Genomic DNA, 23,107 nt, shown 5'->3' with positions numbered 1-23,107 from the left:
TGAACTGATGCATAGTGAAATGAGCAGAACCAGGAGAACATTGCACACATTAATAAAAATATTGTGTGATGATCAGCTAAAATGGACTTAACTCCTCTTAGCAGTTCAGTCATCAAGAACAATTCTAAAACTCTTGTGATGGAAAATGCCATACAAATCCAGAGAAAAAACTGTGGAGTCTGAATGCAGACTAAAGAATATTTTCACTTTTTAAAACCTGTTTTGTGATTTTTTTCTTTCCTCATCATTTTGTTCCCTTTAGCTCTGATTCTTCTTTTACAACATGAGTAATTCAGAAATATGTTAAGCATGATTGTACATAATATAACCTATATCAGATTTCTCACTGTCATGGGGAAAGAGAAGGGAAGGGGGAAAGTTAGAAAAATGGGGAACTAAAATTTTTACAAGAAGATGAATGTTGAAAACTACCTTTGTATGCAATTAAAAAAATAAAATAACATTCAAAAAAGAAAGAAATATATCAGTTGAACTCTAAGTGCAAATTGGAGCATCCTTTTTTCACTTTATTTTTCTTATTTTACTCCCCCCCCCACAACTCCCTGAACAGGGCTTATGTGAAAATGTAATATTATCTCAATATGGATAGGGAGGTTGAAAGAAGGGAGAGTATTTGGAACTCAAAAAAAATTTTATATGATGCTAAATATAAGTAAATAAATACTTTTAAAAAATTTATCAGTAAAAGCGAAGAGAGATATAAGTTAGAGGCCCCTCCCCCTTTTTTAATACTGAAGGTATATGTGAAAATACTAGCAGAGAAGAAAAAATTCCTAAAAGAGATAGGATCAAAATGAATTAACAATAGACATCTCTCTGTAACCAGAGGAAAGAAGGAGTTATTGAATGAGGATACTTAGATTTTTTTAAAGAAAAGGAAATTGAGGGAATATATCCCATCTCTTCCACCTGTGTGATAAGTCATTTAACCCTTTCTCCTGGCTCACAATTTCCTGAATATAACAGTCATAAAAACTTGAGAATAACATATTAATAGATATTGCCATCCAAGACACTCATAATCTCCAAGGCACATGAAATGGAAAACTTTCCAACCTAGCAACAGAGATCAAAATCATGTGGGAACAGGATAAATTATATATTGTTGCTTTTTTCCTATTTGCTAGATGTTGTGCTGATATCACATTGAGTTGACCTATGAAGGGATTATTAGTGTTCAGGCACAAGATTTACTCAGTATGAGATGACATGGCTCAGCTGTAGGCAGTATCCATAATAATAAAGTCTCAGATTCATTAAGGAAATGTTTTTTGTTTGTTTTGTGATAAAAGGATACTAGACCTTAACTGATCTTTAAATTTTATCCAGAGACCTTGCTATGCTAGGTAAAGTAACTTAAGAGAATGAAGAGGTCCATTTTTTTTGGATTGTGAGTTGTATTGAAGCTTTCCACAGCATCTGCTCAATCACTATTCAGTAAAATCAGTAAATTAAATTATTATAAACTTTTTTGGGGGGAGGGGGAAAATAAGATAAAAAGGAGAAATAATATCATATATATATATATATATATATATATACATACATATATATCTCCATATGTATATACATATGATAACATTCATAGGAGACCAAAACATTGAGGACACACAATTTCACTATCAGTAAGTTAAAATAAGCCCTATCTCTTCATATTACTAAAAAAAATTTCTGATAAACTCATAAAATAACGAGAGTAATAGTATATCTTTAATGTATTTTCAATAAGACATTAACATTTAGAGATTATCTTCCCCAGGACTGTTCTAATACATGTTTAATAGGGTAGTTTTTAATAGGGTAGTTCTAATACATGTTTAAGAGGGTAGTTTTCATTACATACTTTAAAGTTTAATCTAGATCAGAGGCGGGGTGGGGGTGGTGGAGCCAAGATGGTGACAAAAGAGGATCCTTCCTTTGGCACTATCTCATAAAACTTATAAACTAAGGACTCTAACTAAATTTTTGAGAGACAGAACCCACAGAGGGACGCAGTGAGGCAGTTCTCTTACTCAAGGTAACCTGGAAAAGAGCAGAAAGGCTCTGCTCCCCGGGGTTGGAGGAGCGGCCTGCCAGAGGGGTGGCCCACCACAGTGAAAGAACTTCAGCCTCCGGGAGGCAGCCCCAGGGCGCTGGGAGCCACAGCTGGCGGGGGAGAGTTTCCTGATCTACACCCCCGGGGAGCACCGGGCACAACTTGGTGGAACAGAGGGGAGACCTCTGTCAGAGCAAGTACTTGAAGCCCAGCCCTCAGGGCACACAGGGAGCAGCTTGGCCAAGGCAGTCCAGATCCAGGAAACAGAAGCAGGTGAAGCTAGGAAGCAGGAGCCCCCAGGGCATGAGCCCATTGAACCTAGGGGGGGAGTGAACAGAGACTGCTGAGCTCTGTCCTCTGTCACTGGAACAGGACTCTGGGGCTCTGACCACATTCAGATCCTGATCCCAGTCTAGGCCCCCCGCCATGGAACAGCAAGCCCCCCCCCCCCCCCACCTCAGCCCCATGGTAGAGGGGGGCGCTTATGGTCATTCACAGACCAGGAGGGAGGACAGAGTCTCATAGACTGAGATCCTTGTGGGAGTGTCCTAAAAGCTCAGGAAGCACCCCCAAAACAGGCTCAGGCTGGGAAAATGAGCAAGCAGAGAAACAAGAGGAACACCATTGAGAAATACTTTGCCTGTGAGCCCAAGAAGGATCAAAACCCTCAGTCTGAAGATGAGGAAGCACAAGCTCCTGCATCTAAAGACTCCAAGAAAAACAGAACTTGGGCTCAGGCTATGACAGAACTCAAAAAAAGACTTTGAAAATCAAATGAGGGAGTTGGAAGAAAAACTGGGAAAAGAAATGAGAGAGAGATGCAGGAAAAACATGAAAATGAAGTCAGCAGCTTAGTCAAGGAAATCCAAAAAAATGCTGAAGAAATTCCCTGGTGTTATTTATCACCCTAGCATGATTAATCAGGTATCATCACTCACAGTTTGATTATTTGATTGCTTGATAAGGTCATATTGTTATCAAGGTATCATCACAGATTGTTTGCTTGATAAGCAGCATTGTCTCAGATTGCATGAAATTATAATTATAATCATTTTTACCTTACTCCCTTTTCAAGCACCCTCCTAAGACACACAATCCTCCTCATGAGTCAAACTATCATCCAAAGCCATATCATTTCTTGAACTATTTGTGCCCTTCCCCCCCAGGCCTATTTTCTTTCACACTTTACCTGCCTCCCTCTCTACTTAGGCCTTTGTTAAGTGAAGCAGGCCTATTCTCTCCCACTTTGCCTCCCTGCCCAGGGTACTTAACCCTTGTTAAGTGAAACACTGGTTAATTCAAACCCTGATATAATTAACTTACAGCACATTTTTCAATACACCTATATTGTATTTACATTTTACTTTATACAATTTGTTTTTACACAAATTCAATTTTATATAAAGAATTCTGAAGGAAACCCACATTCCAAAAAACCACCTACATTAACCTTACTATATAGTACAATGCTCTCTCATTCTTGCCCCTCTATTTAGCACTCAACAGCCTCCTCACCCCCTTATCAATTTAAAAAAAATTAAATTATTTTAATCTAAGTGAAAGAACACTACCAGATCTAGGACTTTACCCTACTTTGCCCACTTGTACACTTGTATCAAGCCCACTCACCCTTGTATCTGATCCCCCATGTCTATTTTCCATTCTTCTGTTGCTAGGGATATGGCCCCAGGTCAAGTCCCCTGACCTATCTGCGTCCATGTTCATATCCCACATGTCTGTTCTACTCATGTTCTTCTTGGTTCTTCTCACTCCCATGTGGCTCCACATGACTGGCTTCATCCTGTGTGTTTCTCCTGCTTTGCTTTGCTGGCCCTGACCCCCACTTGACTCTGAACCCTGTGCTGGCCCCCTTTTTGTCTTCCTTATTCCTTCCCTCCTTTACTCTGGGAGCAAATTCCCTTCATGTGCATGAGGGTTAAGTAAAAGTAGAACTATCAATCAGTCCATTAATCAATTGTAGAGCCTCTAGACCAGAGTTTCTAAAACATTTTTGTATGTCCTGAATATCTTTGGCAAAGTCTAAGGACCCTGTCCTCTGGAAATATGAATAGTCATTGAATATGAATAGTCATTATTTCTAACAGAACATAATGGTATTAGCCTTGGAGTCAGGAGGATAGGAGTTCAAATATGACCTCAGATACTTGACTCTTACTAGCTACATAACCTTGGGCAAGTCATTTAAACCTTATTGACTTGCATCTAAGACCATCTCCAGTTGTCTTGATTCATATCTGACCATGGGACCCAGATGGCTCTGGAGGAGAGAGTGAGACTGGTGACTTAGCACAATATCCCCCTCACTCAAATCCAATTCAAATGCTTGTCATGGTATCACTTCCCTGATGTTGTGGTCTTCTTTGAAAATGAAGGACAACACAGTATCATTATCATTATAATTCTTTTACCTTTCAAAGTTGTTGATTTTTATAATGTTATTATTGTCTAAACTGTTCTCTTGGTCTGCTTATTTCATTCTTCATTAGTTTATTTGCTAACTTTAATAATATTGATATTTTAGTATAAATTTCTCCATTTCTGTTCTCTTCATAATGCTATTCCAAAGAGGTGATGGATTTAGGATGTTGAATGAGACATATTTTTGTGTCTAACTGTGGGAAATTGACTGACATTTGTTAACAGAAAATTTGCTTTTTTCTTTTCTTCCTTTTTTTCCATTGGATGTGAAGTAGAAGAGATAGAAAATAAGTTCTGTATTTTTTAAATGAGAGTGCTGCTATAGATATGAAATGTCATACGATCTTTTAGATGAGTTCACTATATTGTTTTTTTGCTTAATTATTTTATTGTAACAAGGGACCTCTCACAAAGTGAGAGGTAAAATGTAATAAAAACAAAACCATCAATAAAACTGGAATTATAAAAATTTTAAAAGTAAAAGTCTATGGATCCTGTCTCAGAATGTTTTCACATAACTGAATGAAATGTTATATTTCAAGCTAGTGTTTGAAGAAAATAGATTCAATTTTTTTCCCATTCAAGTTAATGTTGTCTTGTCTTGAAATCTCCTCCAACTCCTTGAGTGTTCTTATCTTTCTTGTCCTTGTCTTTCTCATACCTGTAAACAGACCATTTTCTTTGGTTGATGAGCTCATGAGTCAGAATATAGATAAGAAGGGGCAAAAAAATGAGATTATATTTAGACAGTTTTCCTGGCATCTTCTCTAAAAGACTTGGGAAATGGCATGTAGAGAAAGTCAAAACTAAAGAAAGAAATTAGATTTTTGAGTTAGTTGTTAATTCCACTCGTCTAACTGTTTCATCCTGTTCCCTGGTAGATCACTTGTTCACCTGTCTACCTATCAATAGATTTAACTACCAAACTAAAAAATTCTGAAATGAGATCTCAATTTAGCCATTGGGATCAATTAAGATTTTGCAGAAGATAAAGTCTGAAAAAATAGCTTATTTTTTAAATTTTTCTCTAAGACTTGAAGCTAAGTGGGTTACCAAGGTAGGAGAAGGAAGAGATAGTTGATTTTGAGAAGATGTAATTGAAAAAGGAATTTTTTTCTTGATGCTTTTTCCCTATAGAATATGCCTCCAAAGATGACCACAGGGACTTTGCTGGAGAACTGGAAGTACTTTGTAAGCTTGGACACCATCCCAACATCATCAATCTCCTGGGAGCATGTGAACATCGGGGTAAGATTCTTTTTACTGCCAGCTTAAAATATATATTCTAACTAGAATCTAGAAAAATAATAATCAAGTATATAGTTAAAATATCACTTGTACTAAAAATTTAAGAAAAAAATGGGGTACATCTTCTAATTGCTCAGTTTCAATATGAATTGTAGTAGCATCTGGCTTTGGTTTATTCACTGCTACTTCTGAGAACTCACCACCTATTTCCCCTATTCTGAACACGCCCAGGAGTATTTCCCAGCTGTTCTGAAGAACCACTGCCACATGAGACAGTGGTAATTCATGTGATATTTCTTTTTTTATGTGATGTTTCTGATTCATTTCTCATATTCCTGAATCTTCCTCTCTTCTCAATTTAAACCATCCCAACAATTTGTAAGCATTGCTGAAGCCCAGATTGATAGATATTATTCACAAAATAATAATGCCTTAATATGTATGCTTATTCTTACATGGACTTATGGTGTAGGAGTGGGTTTCCCAACCCTTTTAACTGTTTCCCATTCTGGTTTGTGACTTTCCATAAATTCTCTTTAGAAGACCTAATCATCAATCAGCGAATTTTAATAATTCTTTTCTGTTGAAGTCTCAGACAGTCCATCTGTTATCCATAACTATTCTTATATGGTAGGCTCATCTTCTTTTTTCCAGTCAGGCATGTCTCTGATAATGTTTTTTTGTTCTATTCAAACACAAGTCATCACTCTACAATCCAACCAAAGACATCTTTTTCATTATTCTTTCCATGTGACATTCTATTTCCTACTTTTATACCTTGGCAATGATTGGTTCCAAACTTGGGCTACATAGTCTTCTCTTTGAATCTCTAGATTCAGAATTCAATGCCATCATCCAGTCTTCACCAAAATTATCTTGTATTTACTTTTTTATATTACTGTTTTAAAAAATGTGTACCTTCTATCTCCTCTTATACCATGTAAGATCCTTGATCTGTATCTCCCCAGAACCTGAGGTCTTGTACATAATAGTAGGTATTTAATAATTCCTTGTTAATTGATTGATTGATTGATAGCAGCCAACTTGAACCATTAAACATTTTTTTTGTTTGCTCTTTGATCAACTGAAGTTTTTGAGAATTTGTTTACTATAAAGACAAAGGATGATAAAACATTATAATTCTTATATTTTGCAAAACATTTCCCATACATTATCTCACTTATTCTAAAAATCCTATATAGCACAGCCTCTTTAGCATTAATTTAAATGTCAATTCCAGAATCACTAAATTTTAGAACTAAAAAGGACCTTAGAAATTCAGTATAAATATGTTTTTGCAGATGACATCCAGAAAGTTCAACACATCTAGTCATCTGACCACTTAGACAAAGATGGTCCTCTAATTCAGTCTCTCAACAATTATTTGTTGTGCCCCTTCTATGTGAAGCATCACGAGAAAAGTTTCACCCAATGAGCCTGGATATGAATAGGTGATAAAAATCTTCTATGAGTTCAAATGAGCATTAATACTTGTCAAGAACTTGGTTCTACATGGAAAAATTTGCTCATCTAGAAATTATTTAAAAACTTGGCAACATTTTTTGGACTCTGCAACACAAACACCAACAACGGAAACTAGGACTTCTTCCTTTTCCTCAATTTATTAAACTAAAAATACAGGTATCTGAAACATTTAAAAAAAATAAATCACTCATTAAGCCAATGGTAAAGCCTCCCTCAAGTTAAAAGACAATTTATTATCTTAGAAAATATCTTAAAAAAAGAAAAAAGAAGAAAAAGGTGGGAGATAATTCTCAGAAACAATGGAATGGTTCTCAGCCTAAATGCCACAGCAATTGATAAATTAATGATAATAAAGGCTAATCTAGATCTGCTTTAATTTTGACCTATCAACATGTCAACATTTATTTCATTCCTGCAAATCCTAGTTTAATTTGGGTGGGTTGGTGGGGGCAGGGGAGAAGGGAAAGAAATGAGAGAATAAATTTCTTATATTATTTATGTACATGCCTTTTTATATTGAAAGCAAACTTAATTCAAGGAAATTTCAATTATAACTAGCACTTAAAATTGTTAGTCTTTGAAATTAAAATTTTACTTAAAACTTTTTTGTTATACCTTTCTTTACCTAATAAAAACAGGCAAAAATCCTTTTATTGTATGCCACATTTTATGTGATTAGAAATTCAGTGTTATGAATAAAGCAAAGTGCTTATTCTATTATGATGAGAAAAGAAAACATTGATTTCAACAAAATATGTGGATTTTACAATTTTTGAGGAACCACAGCTTATATTTGGCATCATTTCAATGAACTTCCTGGTGTCTTAGGGGAAATGACAGATCACTGAAAATGTACTATAATTACTAGTGATCAAATTATCCCATGTTTTCAAATGCAGAAATCCTCTAATTTGATATGTTTTCTCCATATCTTTCCCTGTCTTTGCCAACATCCAGGAGATAAGCTTTAGTTTTACTTAACACACAGATACCCTGAAACCCCCAATTCACTCAGGCAAAGCTTTGTTTGAGTATAAGGCTTATGTTTTTAATTGATATTTTATTTTGTTTTTCCAATTATGTATTATGAAAGTTTTCCAACACTCATCCACATGTATATGCATATTTTTAAGCTACATGATTTCCTTCCACCTTCCCTTCCCACCCCCTCCCCCCAGTGGCAAATAGTCAGGTGAATATTGTACATGAGCATTTATGTTTAATATGTTATAAATTAGTCATTTTTGGTATGAGGAATTAGGATTAATGGAAAAGAAAGAAATCCATAAGATAGGAAAGAAAGATATAAGAGAAATTTTTTAAATTTGAATATAGTATTCATTCAGATTCTGTAGGATTTTTTAAATTTTGTTTTGTTTTTCTTCCTTTGGATGTGGATAGTATTGTCCATAATAGGTCTCCCTGGGTTTTCCTAGATCTCTAAAGTGTTAAGAGGTGCTGCATCCATTAAGGTTGATGCTATTGTTAATGTGTACAATGTTCTCTTGGTTCTGCTCCCTTTTCTCAGCATCAGTTTCTGTAATTTATTCCATGTTTCTCTAGAGTCTGACCATTTATGGTTTCTTATAGAACAATAGTATTCTATAACATTCATATACCATAACATGTTCAGCCATTCCCCAATTGATGGGCATTCCCTCAGTTTCCAATTCTTTGACACTATAAAAAGAGCTGCTATGAAAATTTTGGAATATGTGGAACCTTTCCTATTTTTTATGATTTCTTCTGGATATAGACCTAATATTGGAATTTCTGGGTCATCAGTTTTATTGCTCTTTGGGCAAAGTTCCATATTGCTCCTCAGACTGGTTTAATCACTTCACAAATCCACCAGTAATGTATTAATATTCCAATCCTCCAAACTCTCTGACATTGCTCATTTTCCCTTTTTTGTCATCTTAGCCAATCTGACAGGTGTGAGGTGGAGCTTCATAGTTGTTTTAATTTGCATTTCTCTTATCAGTAGTGATATGGAGTTTTATATGATTATATATAGCTTTAATTTCTTCAATACAGCAAAAATCATAGATCATAGGATCAGAGATCTAGACCTGGACAAAGGGCATCAAGTCACCCCTCCATTTTACAGATGAGGAAATCAAGGTTCATGTCAATTGACTTGCCCATAGTCACATTGGTGATATCAGAGGCAAAATGTGGTACTGCATTTATGTATGCTAAATATGAAATGGCAACTTGATTATATCTATTTTGTAGATATCCCCCAGTTGTTAGATTAAGGAAGGCTTTATGAATGGGATGACTTATAGAATCCACATATTCTGGTTTAGAGCTAATGGAAAGGATGATGCCATCTTATTTTTCCTCTAGGGTATTTGTACCTCGCTATTGAGTATGCTCCTCATGGAAACTTACTTGATTTCCTACGGAAGAGTAGAGTTCTGGAGACAGACCCAGCATTTGCAATTGCCAACAGTACAGCTTCCACACTGTCCTCCCAACAGCTACTACACTTTGCTGCAGATGTGGCCAGAGGCATGGACTATTTGAGCCAAAAGCAGGTTTGCCTTGATTATGATGCACCATACAAATCTTCTCTAATTAAGAATTTTCACCTCATTCAGAATTCAGATTTTTTTAAGATAGCTGTTTGGGAGCAAACCTGTCTTCTTTCATTGACTTTCACCATTTCCCCTGCCAGACTTCAATTTTCTTGCTAGTATGTATCACTTTCATACTATATTTTTGCCAAGCATGACACCTGTATGTTTCATTATAGGACTAAATTTCTGGATTATTGGAGCTGTTGTCAACTCTTCTAGGTTACCTAGCTCTTTAAGTACCTGGAACTATAAGGATAGGTTACCAAGTTGGACCTATTTTTTTTCCTTTCTCAACCTATGATTGCATTGGTATAGGGAACTTCTGGTGTATAAATACCCTCCTTGAATGCTGGTTAGAATTTATCTGGTAATTCCAGTCTTAAAGAGTTATATTGGCCACAAAATGTTAAACAGGGGTCACAAAGTAATTATGAGTCTTGACACTAAGGTCTCTATTTACTGTTCTCCATGCTATCTTTCAGTTCCTTCTTATGATAGAGAGACATGAAGAGAGAAATAGAGAGTGTGAAAGCATTGTTATAAGAAGGGGACAAATATATATGCATATATTCACATGTAAACATAAATGAATATATATTTTTATCTAGTTTTAGAATTTGCAAAGAAGTTGGCAGATATTATCTTATTTGATTCTTATAAAAACCCTGGGAGGTAGTTGCTATTATTATTTATTTTTTACAAATGAAGAAATGAGGCAAATGGGTTAAGTGACTTACCCTGCTAGTAAATGTCTGAGGTCAGATTTGACTCAGTCCTGGCTCCAGGTCCAGTTCTCTATTCACCACCTAGCTGCCTCAGATATACACATGTATGTGTATCATTTATTTCTTATTTGTAAATACTTTTATACATGTTATTATTGTTCCTTCCCCAAACACAACATTAGAAAGTTTCTTGTGAGAGGGATAACTTGGGGCTTTTTGTTCTTCTATCCCTATCACCCAGCATAGTGTCTAGTGCATAGTAACCAATAAATACATATTGATTACTGTGAGATCCTACACACAATTTTATAACTCACTTAAAGTGATTTCACTCAAGACACAGTAGTCTAAAAGGGTCTAGTTCACTGAATTTTGATTTTCTATGTTCTTACCACAATCTTACATGTCATCTTCTCTTTCTCAGACCCTAGTCTTCAGGCCTCTTGGTTTATCAAAATGAGTCTGACTCAATATTAATACAAAAGAAAACATGTAAATTTATATACTTTTTATTCCAGTTTATCCACAGGGACTTGGCTGCCAGAAACATTTTGGTTGGAGAAAACTACATAGCCAAAATAGCAGATTTTGGACTGTCCCGAGGTCAAGAAGTGTATGTCAAAAAGACAATGGTAAGGACACATCTCATCAATAGTGACATTTTTCCTCCCACAAGGACCACTTATCCACAAGAGGTTTTTCCTTATGATATTATTTTTGATGCTGATTATAGTACTTGGGTGAATTTCTTAGTAGATTTTACCTTCACTCAAGCAAATATGCATTCACATGTGAATTCAAGAATGGTCAGAGGGTCTATAAAACTTAGATAATTCATAGTAAACCAGTGTCAAGTAATGTTTAGAAGAATCTTAATTCCTTGATAGTAAGGTCTGCTTCATTTTTGTCATTTTATTCTCATTTTCCTGGATGGTGTCTGGTACATACTAGGTAATTTGTAAATGCTTACTGAATTAAATTGAATTGAATTAGCCTGGTTAATAGACAAATGCCTGGGGTTTTGGGTATATGGCCTAAAATTTACAGGAAGTGCTTATAGCCTACACAAAGTCACCATTGAGGAAACTTTGATATTTAAGTTGATTACAAAAATTAAAGGAGGTAGTATCTAGAAGCAATCATGTTAGCAATTTCTCTGTGACAGGAAAATCTAACATTAATAGATATCTCACAAAACTGAATGCTGTATTTATATTGAAGGACCTGAGTTCAAATTCTGACTCTACTACTTACTACCTGTACAACTTTGGGCAAGACATTTACAATCTCTTAGGCCTCAGAATTCTCACTTGTAAAATCAGGGAACTCTGGCTTTGAATCTATAATTCTGAGAAAATATTCACCATCCTCACCTTTATTCTCACCTCAACATTTTATTAAATAGCTTTAATTCTTCTTTGGATATTTTATCTTATTTAATCCTCATAACAACTCTATGAGGTATATACTAGCACACCCATTTTATAGAGGAAACTGAGACTTAAATGACTAGATTATAGGATCATAGGCTTAAATCATAATATTCCATGACTTATCAAGGGTCGCAGAGCTAATAAGAGCCCAAATTGAGATAAAAACCAAAGTTTCCTAACTCCAAGTCCAGCATTTTAGACTATGCCATGTCTTCTGGTTCTTAGTAGTTAGGATTTATGTAGGTCTTTTAAGATTTGTCAAGTGCCTTACAATTATCTCAATTTGTCCTTCTAACAACTTTGGGAGGTACGTACTATTCTTCTTCTCATTTTATAGTTGAGGAAACTGAGGCAGACAATGACTTGCCCAGGGTCACGTAGTTAGTATCTGAGAACTAGATTTGAACTTGTATCTTTTGGAGTCCAGGTTTAAGGTTTTATCCTCTGCACCACTTAGCTTCTCTATGACTTTAGAATATTTTTTTTAATCACAAATGTTTCTTCATAGGCCAGTTTCCTTGATACTATTAATCAGAAAAACTACATTTCCTATTCTTATCTAACCAGACATCACTCAACACTGATAACTCTTGTCAAGGTTGATCTTGCTTACAAATAGAGTATCTTACAGACATAGCAGAATATTTGGCCTACCAGAACAGAACTGAATTCTGTCAGGTGAGAACTCTGTTTACACGTTTGACTTCTGACAAATAAAACTCTGAGACTCAGTTTCTCATCTGCTAAATATAGATAGCAATACTTATAGCATTACTGTGGATTTTTAGGAGGATTGAATGACATGTTGAATCACAACATAAATCTTACATTATTACATCTAGAGAATAAGTCCCTCATCTGTTATATCATCATCATCATAGCATTTTTTATATCACTTTATGACTTGCAAAGACAACAAATGTTGTCTCTTTTGTTACTTTTAACAACCTCATGCTATAAGTGCTGATAATATTCCCATTTTACAAGAACTGACACTAACTTCCTCAAGGTCACTAAGTTAATAAATGTCTGAGGTGGGATTTGAAACTAGGCTCAAGTACAATACCCATTGCTATGCTTTCTTGGGAATGAGCCTGCAGGACCTCCATTTTTATGGAACCTTTCTAATTTTCTCAAGGTTAAAATTGATCTACTTGCCACTTCACTAAAAAGCCAGAGTCCCTCACCCATAGAGAATGGAGGAGTAAGGTTAAGATAGGATAGAGGAGGAGCAGGGTTCAGCTCCAAATCTAAGTTATAATTAAAGAGCAAGCTGGTTATATAGCATGAAGCTGGTTATAACATGAAATACCTAAACCAGAAAGAACATGGGAGGAGCAGAGTGCAAGGCAAAAAACAGACATGATACCATTAGGAGGCAGTAGCAAGTTGTTTTCTCTTCACCCATGTTCAAAACGATTAATCTTTATCTACATTTTAAGATTTGGTTTTATCCCATAGTTATGCTTCTAGAAGGGACCTCAAATTGCACCTAATTTCAACCTTCTCTTGTCACAGATATATAAACACTGAGACCTGAAGAATTTATTCAACTAGAGCTTTTACTGAATAATGAGCATGGTAGATCATTTTCATATGGAAAACACTTAGAAACATAATCTATTCACAATGATCTGAGAATGAATTAACTACTTTTGTATTTTTTTAAATCATTCACAAAACAGAGGATAAGAATAGTTACATGTATATATAAAAGTCATATCTGCATATTGAGAATATATATATACACATGTAATATACTATGTAGTCAGAAGTATATGTGCACAACACATGTGTTGTATAATTTTATATATATGTGTGTGTATGTGTGGTTATAAACATGAGTTTTTGGGTTAGGAGGAGAATTTTAATTATTTAGTGAAAGAAATGATAGATGTCTTCTTGGAAGAGACAACTTTTCAGGTTGGACTTTAAAGGATGGGTATGATTTCAGCAGGGAAAAAAATGAAAGAATTCTAGACATAAAGAAGACTGAACAAAGGCATAGCTGTCTGAAGCCAAATTTGAACTCAGTCTTTTGAGTTTTAAGTTTAGATCATTTAGGTGTGTGGTTTAAAAGTCACAGAAAATAAATTTTTGAACATAGTCAAGAAGATCTAGGTTCATGTCCTGCATCATCCAACAATGCAGCTGCAGGTAGGCCATTGAGTTAGATCTGGAAGGGACTTTGGAGGTCATCTATTGTAGCTTTCTTATTTTATATTGAGAAACCTGAAACCTAGTAAGATTAAGTGTTTTGCTAAAAGCTATGTAAGTACAAGTTTCCGAGATGGAATTTGAACCTCTGATTATAAATCTAGAGTTCATCAATTGCACCATATTACCTCTCTCATGGTGCCAGCTTCTTCATCTGTCAAATGGAAATAATTATAATAGCTACAGTACATACCTCACAAGATTTTTATGTGGTTTTATGAAGGCAGATGAGTGGCATAGTGGGTAGAGTGCCAGACCTGGAGTCAGGAAAACATATTTCTAAATTCAAATCTAGTCTCAACACTTACTATGATGTTGGGTATCCTGTTTGCCTCAGTTTCCTCATCTGTAAAATGAGCTGGATTAAGAATTGGCAAACCACTCTGTTTTCTTTGCCAAGAAACCCCAAATGGTATCACAAAGAAAAGTTAGACAAAATTAAACAAAATAAAGTACTTTGAGTCTCTAAACTGCTAAATAAATGTCAGCTGTTATTATTATAATAAGATGTAGGCATAAATAAAGAGAAGGAAAAAGGAAGTGTTAAAGGCTTTATTTAGAATTGTGAGAGATTTTAGTAATCCTAGAGAACAATTCTATCACTGTCCCAATTTATAGATGTAGAAGCAGAATCAGAGAGGGGATTTGTCCGATTATCAAAGTTAGACTTTGACTCAGGTCCTGTGAGTAAAGATACTATTCTTTTATTACTCCAGTGAGAAGAGAAAATCAGAAAAAGGCAAGTTTTTAAACATGCATGACTGGATTGAATTTTTGCTTCCAGAGACAGAAACAGTGTGGCCAGGAGTAAAAGAGATATGGAGTTTTGGACATGTTAAATTTTTGATTCTGGCAGTATATCCAGGTAGATTTTGTAGGAGAGATTTTGTGGTTTGAAGATATGATTTAGCAATGAGACTGAATGAGGTTGCCAGGGGAAGAAGTATATATACATATATATATATATATATATATGTATATATATATATATGTAAAAGCAAAGTATAAAATATGTAAAATAGCAATATTAAGGATTCTGTAGGGGGGGAAAAAAGAATAACTAGGGACAGGGAGGTGGTATCACAGTGGATAGATCCTAGATTCTGTAGTCAGGTGGATCTGAATTCAAATTTGACCTCAGACACTTGATCCTTACTAGCTTTGTGACCTTGACTTGCAAAAAACAAACAAAAAAGTAACATCAAAGTTAACACAGGAGATAGGGTTAGAGAGGAGGGAAGACCTGAGGTGCTATAGAAGAAAGGCAGTAGCATTTGGAGGCAAAAGACCTGAAATTTGAATCCTAATTCCCTTTAGTTTCTCTGTCTCATTTGTGAGATGCAGGTATTAGGTTACATCACCTCTGGGGTGCCTTCTAGCTTGAAATCTGTGATCTTCTGCTACTATTAGAGCTTCATATCTTTATGATTACAGCTTTTTTAAAGAATATTTTTTATCATTCATCTTGTTGTCTTCAGCAATGCCTAACTCAGCGACTTGTACAGAATTGTACTCAATAATTTTGAGTTTATGAATTTATGAATGAACAAAACTCCTGAAAAATCAATGTTTGAATTGCTTATCAATTTAATGCTTATTGACACTAATATTTGTTTAGGGAAAGAAAATAAAACATAATTGTACTAAGTACTTAAAGCGTATTGGGAAAGATCTCTTGAAGACAAAACTTCGTCCATTATACAAAGTATTCAAGATTCATTTCTCATTTAGCTTAGCCCAGTCTCAAGATGTCAGTGGAGTAAAAAGAGTCAGTCACCAAAGGAGGTTGATGTATGAGTAAAATACTTGACATAATTCATAGAAATTTATATTTACTAAGAAGCTTCCATGTTTCCAAAGTGAATAATATTCCTTATTGTTCTTTTTAGGGTAGGCTCCCAGTGCGTTGGATGGCAATTGAATCACTAAATTACAGTGTGTATACAACAAATAGTGATGTGTGAGTAAACTCTTTATATTTTATGTGTATATTTTATGTATATGTCTATATTTTTAAATCATTAATTAAATGTTTTATGATTGTTTTCAAAAACATTAATGTCCCTTAAAAAATAAAATATTTTGTTTTAATTGGATAATTACCATCCCTAGATCCTAGAACTCTTCCTTGTAATAAAGAAATAGAATTAAGCAAAACAAAGATATTTACAATATCTAACAATGTATCCTTCATTTTGTGTTCATCATCTATCTTCTTGTTAAGAGAGACATGGTATACCACAGTTCTCTGACATTACAACAGCCATCATATTAATTACAAATCTCCTTCAGTTTGTTGTGGATTACCATATTTCCCCATGTATAAGATGTACCTTCATTTTGGGACCCAAAATTTGAAAAAAATGTATTATATAAAGTTATTGAACTCGTTTTATTCATCTTGAAATTCAAGGACTTTCTGCTCATAACTTTCAGGAATCTTTTGGGCAAGTCTAGTGCATGAACACATGCTTAGTCCATTCCATTTCATGACCCCGAGGCACTACTTATGTCCTCTGAAATCAGTCATTTCTTTTTCATCAGCAATTCTTCTTGTTTCCTGCTGAAATATCTTTGTGGACATAGGAATTCCAATGGCCCTTTGCTTTCCAATCCATCTCTTCAGTTTCCTTTCTAAATCAGGCCATTTTGCTGACTTGCCTCTCATGGCCTTCTTCTGCCATGGTGTTTTCAGTAGGGTTTCTTTTTCCCATAACCAGTCTCAGATTGTTTTCTCAACTGGAGGAGGACCAAACTCACATTCAGCAGCATGATTTCCTTTACTTTTGCAAATTGGATAACTTTGAACTTGAATTCAGCACTGTACAAAAAATCTTTTCTGAGCTATTTCTGGGTAGAACGTGGCAAAATGTAATTTAGTATACTGGTAACAAATGCAAAACAATGAATGCAATGACAAGCGCAAAAAATGGGAAATGCAAGTAAAAAATCTACAACCATTGTATAAGATGCTACCAGTTTTTAGACCTCAAATTTTTTGAAAAAGGGTGTATCTTATACATAGAGAAATATATTATTATGTGAATCATTCTTTTGATTCTACTTATTTTGCTCTTCTTCAATTTTTTTAGTGGTTCTTTGTCATTACACAAAAAGATATAAATATTTTTCTACATAAGGGATCTTTACCTTTTCTTTTTTTCCTTTTGAGATATAGAATTAACAGGGATACTGCATGACCAATAGGTATATATGCAAAATTCAGTAACTTTTAGAGCATGATTCCAAAATGCTTTCCAGAATAGCTGGATCAATTCACAGTCACATTAATGTATCAATGTACAAGATGCCTGTTTTCCAGTAGTCATTCCAACATTTGTCATTTTTCCCTTTTGTCAGTTCTGCTAAATTGCTGGTTGTTAGGAGAACTCAGAGTTGTTTTAATTTGCATTTCTAATAAGGATGGATAGATTTTTTTTCTTTAAGTACTGCATGTTCATATTATTTGACCCTTATCAATTGAGAAATGACCCTTAATTTTATAAATTTGAATCAGTTGCTTTTATATCTTCGAAATGAGACCATTATCAGAGAAACTTGCTGTAAAGATTCTGTCTACCCCATTTAACTGTTTTTTGTTCTAATTTTACTTGCATTTGATTGCCAAAATCAAATGACCAAAATCTTTTAATTTTATGTAATTAAAATTATTTTTTACTTTCTGCAATCTTCTCTGTCCCTTGTTTGGTCATAAACTTTCCCCCTTATCTATAGATTGTAAGGTGATTTATTCCTTGTTCCCCTAACTTTTTATGTAACCTTTTATATATAATTGTATATCTTTATTATATAGTATTTATTTTGGCTTGTGTTGTGAGATTTTGGTCTTAACATAATTTCTGACACATTCTAATTGCTAAGAATTTTTTTTACAAAGAGCCAAACTCTACTTCCCTACAATTACTAGTTCTACACTATGAGGACAAGTAGGACAAATCAAATCTCTCTACTATGTAATTTTCCCTTCAGATATGTGAAAACAACTATTATGACCACTACCAACACTGCACACGAGTCTTTTTCTCTTATTAGGTGAATAACCCTCAGGCCTTTATTATGCACTCTTCTCTTGGAATCAGTTCTCCAACTCAACTGTCCTGGTTACCCTTCTATAGATAGATTCCAGTGTGTCAATGTCCTTCCTAAAAATATGAACTGAACACTATACTTCAGGTATGCTGTAACCAAAGTAAAGTTCAACTGGATTATCACTTCCTGATTCCAGAACATTATGCTTAAGATCACATTTTTTTAGACATGTCACACTTGTTATTCATATTGAGGTTGAAGTTCTCTAAACTTCCTGGCTAGCCATATATCCTCCCTCTTCTGAACTTATGCAGTCAATTTCTTTAAAATTAGAATTAAAATTAAAATTAAATTAAATTGTGCAGTCATTTTAGTTGTATCTTTCTCTGTGACCCCATTTGGGAGTTTTCTAAGTTGAAATACTAGAGAGGTTTGCCATTTCCTTCTCCAGTTAATTTTATAGTTGAAAAAACTGAGGAAAACAAACTTAAAGTGACTTGCTCAAACAGCTAGTAAGTATCCAAGATCAGATTTGAACTCTGGTCGTCCTGACCCTAGGCTCAGACCTCTATTCACTGAACCATCTAAATACCCCCAAATTCATCTTAAGATAGATGAATAGGATAGGTCTATAAATTTATTTTGGATACTGATTCTGTATTCAGTGTGTTAGTTCTATCTTGCATTGTAAATTTGATAAAAACAATTATCTATGTCATTGATAACTACCAGAAGGGGAAAGTGACAAATGTTGGAAAAATTGAGACACTTTTTTGGTGGAACTGTGAACTGATTCAACCCTTTTGGAGAGCAGTCTGGAATTATATCCAACTGCTTTTAAACTTCCTAATCCCTTTGACCCAACAATACTATTACTAGGTCTGTTCCCAAAGATTATTAGAAGAAAAGGAAAGGAACTTATATATTGTTAAATATTTTTAGCAGCTCTCTTTGTGGTGCTAAAGAACTGGAAATTTCAGGGATGCCCATTATTGAGGAATGGTATATACAAGTTGTAGTATATGATCATGATGGAATACAACTGGGAAATGTAAACAATTATTATTTAGAAAAACAGACAGACTTGCATGAAATAATGAAGAGCAAAATGAGCAGAATCAAGAGAACACCTACCAGTAATAACTACATTGTTTAAAGAACAACTTTAAGTGAATAATTAATTTTGACTATTATAAATATCTAAATTAACTATAAAGAACATATGAAGAAAGATGTTGTCTGCATCCAGAAAAAAACTGATAAATATAAATTTGTATAGAATGATTTTATACACACATACATACATACATACTTAATTGTGTCTAATGGCAACCATCTCTAGAGTGGGGGGAGAGGGAAAAAAGAAAGTTACATGATAACTTTATTATATATTTAAGAAGAATAGCAAATTGTACATAATAGATTTCAGTTTCATGAGCAATCAACTTTTTCTCCTCTATTCTAGTTAATTGTAGATATGCTTGTTTTATATCTTCAGTTCAGAATTTTAAAAAAAGGAAATTTAGTTAAGATCAGAGATCTCTGAGGCACTCCACTGGAGATCTTTCCCCAAGTTAACATTCATGCAGTAATCTCTATTCTCTACATTTGTTTAGCCATTCCATTAATTCTAAGCCCACCTAGCTATATTAAGCCTCTTCATTTTGTTTATCAAGATGATGTTTGAACTTCTGGCCAGTATTTTGGTGAGATATAAGCATACTGTATGCTTTAGTTCCATTCTGCATTTGAAGGAGTTATTTTCTTCAGAGAGCTTTTTTCATCTCCTTTTCCAGCTGGCCAATTCTGCTTATTAAGGCATTCTTCTCCTCATTTGCCTTTTGTTTTGCTTTTTTTTCCATTAGGCCTAAACTGGTTTTTAACATTATTTTCTTCAGTGTTTTTTTGTATATCTTTCACCAAGCTGTTGATTTGGTTTTCATGATTTTTCTGCATTACTCTCATTTCTCCTCCCAATTTTTCTTCCATTTCCCTTAATTGCTTTTCAAAGTCTTTTTTGAGCTCATTCATAGTCTGAGCCCATTTTCTATTTCTCTTGGAGGTCTTGGATATGGAAGCTTCGATTGTGTCATCATTTGAGTATGTGTTTTGATCTTCCATGGAACTAAAGTAATTCTCTATGGTCAAATTCTTTTTCTGTTGTTTACTAATTTTATCAGCCAAAGACAGCACTTCAAAGGCTTTGGGTTTTTTTTTGGGGGGGAGAGTACACCCTACTGGGACCTTTATTCCTCCAAGGTCTTATGCTCTCCTGCATGTGCTTTGATATGTAGATGGTCCCCTTACTTCCCTCTGCCCTGGGACTACAAGGAGGGATCCAGCTTGTCTACTTACTATGGAAGCCCAAACTGCAACCTGGATCTGAGTGTGGGGAAACAGCAGAGTCCTGCTCCAGGGAGAGCACAGAGACCTCTGCAATCTCCCCAATCCCCTTACCGTCTATGGGTTGAGAGCTCTGGACAGGTGGCTCTGGGTGACTCTGGGTGCAGGTTCTTACCACAGGGCTGCTCTGAGATTGGAGCTCCACACTCAGTCTAGTGTGGCAGAGTTCTCTCACCACCCCTTCCAGCTGTCCCCAATGATCCCTGGGCCAAGAAGTATGGAAACCACCCCCTTTGCCATGGACTCAGGCAACTGGCCTTGCTGTGCTTCACTGTGACGCAATTTTTTCCAACCCCCAGTCCTGGTGGAACAGACCTGTCCCAGAGATCTTCCAAGTTTTCTTAGAATATGAAATTTTATCACTTAGTCTTTCTATGTGCTCTGCCCCTCTAGTTTTGACTTGAATCCTAATTTGATGGTATTTGGAGTTTTTTGGAGAACGAGTTTCCAGGAATTCTTGCCTTCACTCCACAATTTTGGCTCCACCCCCTCCATTCAAGCCTATTAAGCAATTTTGTTATCCTTTCCTATTTATCTATCCTTCTCAGTTGTATATTATTTTCCTTGACAGAGAAAAGAAAGGAAAAGAAAAATCAGTGTTGAGTATTTCTTTATCATCCTATCCAGTGTAAGCAGGAATCCTTTACTTATTTTGATCTTGTCACCAGTAAAATTCTTGAATTCATAGGATTCATCACCAACTTCGGCTTATTCTGTCACTAGTCTTGTCACTCTTTGTACTGGGGAAACTAGATGGTGGAATGTTTAGAATGCCAGATTTGGATTCAGCAAGTTCAAATCCTGCCTCATACATCATCTGTATCAATCATCTCTAAAAATGTAGTTAGCCATAGCAACAGTCTCTCCAGGATTGTTTTGAGATTTATTTCTAAGTGTTTTGCAAACCCTAAAGCACTCCACAAATTATGTTATTTTCTTGGATTTTTCCTGGTTTTTCTTTTATTATATACCAATCAGGGGCAGCTAGCTGGCACAGTGGATAAAGCACCGGCCCTGGAGTCAGGAGTACCTGGGTTCAAATCCGGTCTCAGACACTTAATAATTACCTAGCTGTGTGGCTTTGGGCAAGCCACTTAACCCCATTTGCCTTGCAAAAAAAACCAAACAAACAAATCTAAAAAACCCCCCAAAAATCCCCCAAACCATACCATATACCATATACCATATACCATATACCAATCATCTCTATGTCTACATCAGTCCTTTTAGCTGGCTTGCCCTTTCCTTTCTCCTCTGAATCATTTATTTTTATGCCCTCATAATTTTATTCTTGAGAACTTTCCATCCCTCTTGAACCAACTTCATAAGAAGAGTTTTATGCCATGGGCGTTTTCTTTCAAAATCCAAGTTACACAATTTGGCATTCTTTCCCTTTGATCATTTCTCCTGTGAGGCTGAACTGGGCTGAGCTTTCTAATTTATTCTGTTTATTGCTTGATTCATTTACTATCTTTTTTTTGTTTTGGTTCCCTTTTGAAACTATATACTTAAAAAATGCTTTATCTTCCTGTTAAGCTAGACAGTATAAAAGAATTCTTCCAGTTCTTTCATCCTTTTTATGCAACAGATACTGTGCTAAGTATTTTAAGAGAGAAGAGAGAAGATTCTCTTCAGAAATGAACATGATATAAAAACATTGTATATCAATAAATTTTAAAAATTAGGTCAACCAACCTAGAACTTTGAATATAATGAATTATTCTCTCACTCCCAGTTTTTTTAATTATTTAATTAATCTTATATTTTTAGAGTGCAAGTCTTCTTTTCATTAGTTTGCTAATTGATCCTTTTCTGATCACTTCTTTCTACAGGTGGTCCTATGGTGTCTTATTATGGGAGATTGTTAGTTTGGGTGAGTACTTTCTTGGACAACGTGTAAATGAAGATGGACATACCACATAATATCCTCTATCTTAATAATGTGACTTTATATCTGTTAATCTTAATGGTTTGGTCATAATAATTTAAATAATGTTTTATAAGATTCCCATATTTGAATTGCTCCTTTTTAAAAGCCCCATCTAATGCCTATATGAGACAATCAATGCTTATGTAAGAGTATCTTTCATCATTGCTATCATCATCATCATCATCATATACGTTTATGTCTCGTGAAAAGTTTATAAGAAGCAATAGAGAATAACTAAACACAACACATAAAGAAAACCTTATTTTATAGAATTACTATGCTCCCAATAAGCCGTGTGAAAACTGGAATCATATATTATATTACTCCAGAGAACAAATCTCCAAATCTGAAGGAGAATAAACTGGAAAGGAGGTATGATTTCTTCCTGTCCAGATTCAGGAAAGTTGGCATCATATAGAATTTAGACAAGGAAACTTGCACATACTGTTTAGAGTTAGGTAATTTTGCTGAGAGGGCAAGGTAGATTGAAATGGATATGAGTAAATGTAAACATTCAATAAAAGTTGAATAAAACC

The 23,107-nt window shown here is 34.9% G+C and overlaps 1 protein-coding gene across 2 annotated transcripts in view; it reads left to right on the top strand.

Moving 5' to 3' along the window:
- The window catches only part of TEK (TEK receptor tyrosine kinase), a 136,152-nt gene that overhangs the window by 104,172 nt on the left and 8,873 nt on the right, over positions 1–23,107 (top strand). For both annotated transcript variants that reach the window (XM_074206166.1, XM_074206165.1), the window contains 5 exons: positions 5,633–5,743; positions 9,581–9,771; positions 11,057–11,170; positions 16,078–16,148; positions 22,474–22,514. In XM_074206166.1, coding sequence (XP_074062267.1) covers positions 5,633–5,743; positions 9,581–9,771; positions 11,057–11,170; positions 16,078–16,148; positions 22,474–22,514 — 528 coding nt within the window. The remainder of the gene's footprint in view (positions 1–5,632; positions 5,744–9,580; positions 9,772–11,056; positions 11,171–16,077; positions 16,149–22,473; positions 22,515–23,107) is intronic.

Source organism: Macrotis lagotis, chromosome X, assembly GCF_037893015.1.
Source record: "Macrotis lagotis isolate mMagLag1 chromosome X, bilby.v1.9.chrom.fasta, whole genome shotgun sequence".
Classification (NCBI taxonomy): Eukaryota; Metazoa; Chordata; class Mammalia; order Peramelemorphia; family Peramelidae; genus Macrotis; species Macrotis lagotis.
This window is presented reverse-complemented; position numbering and strand designations above follow the sequence as displayed.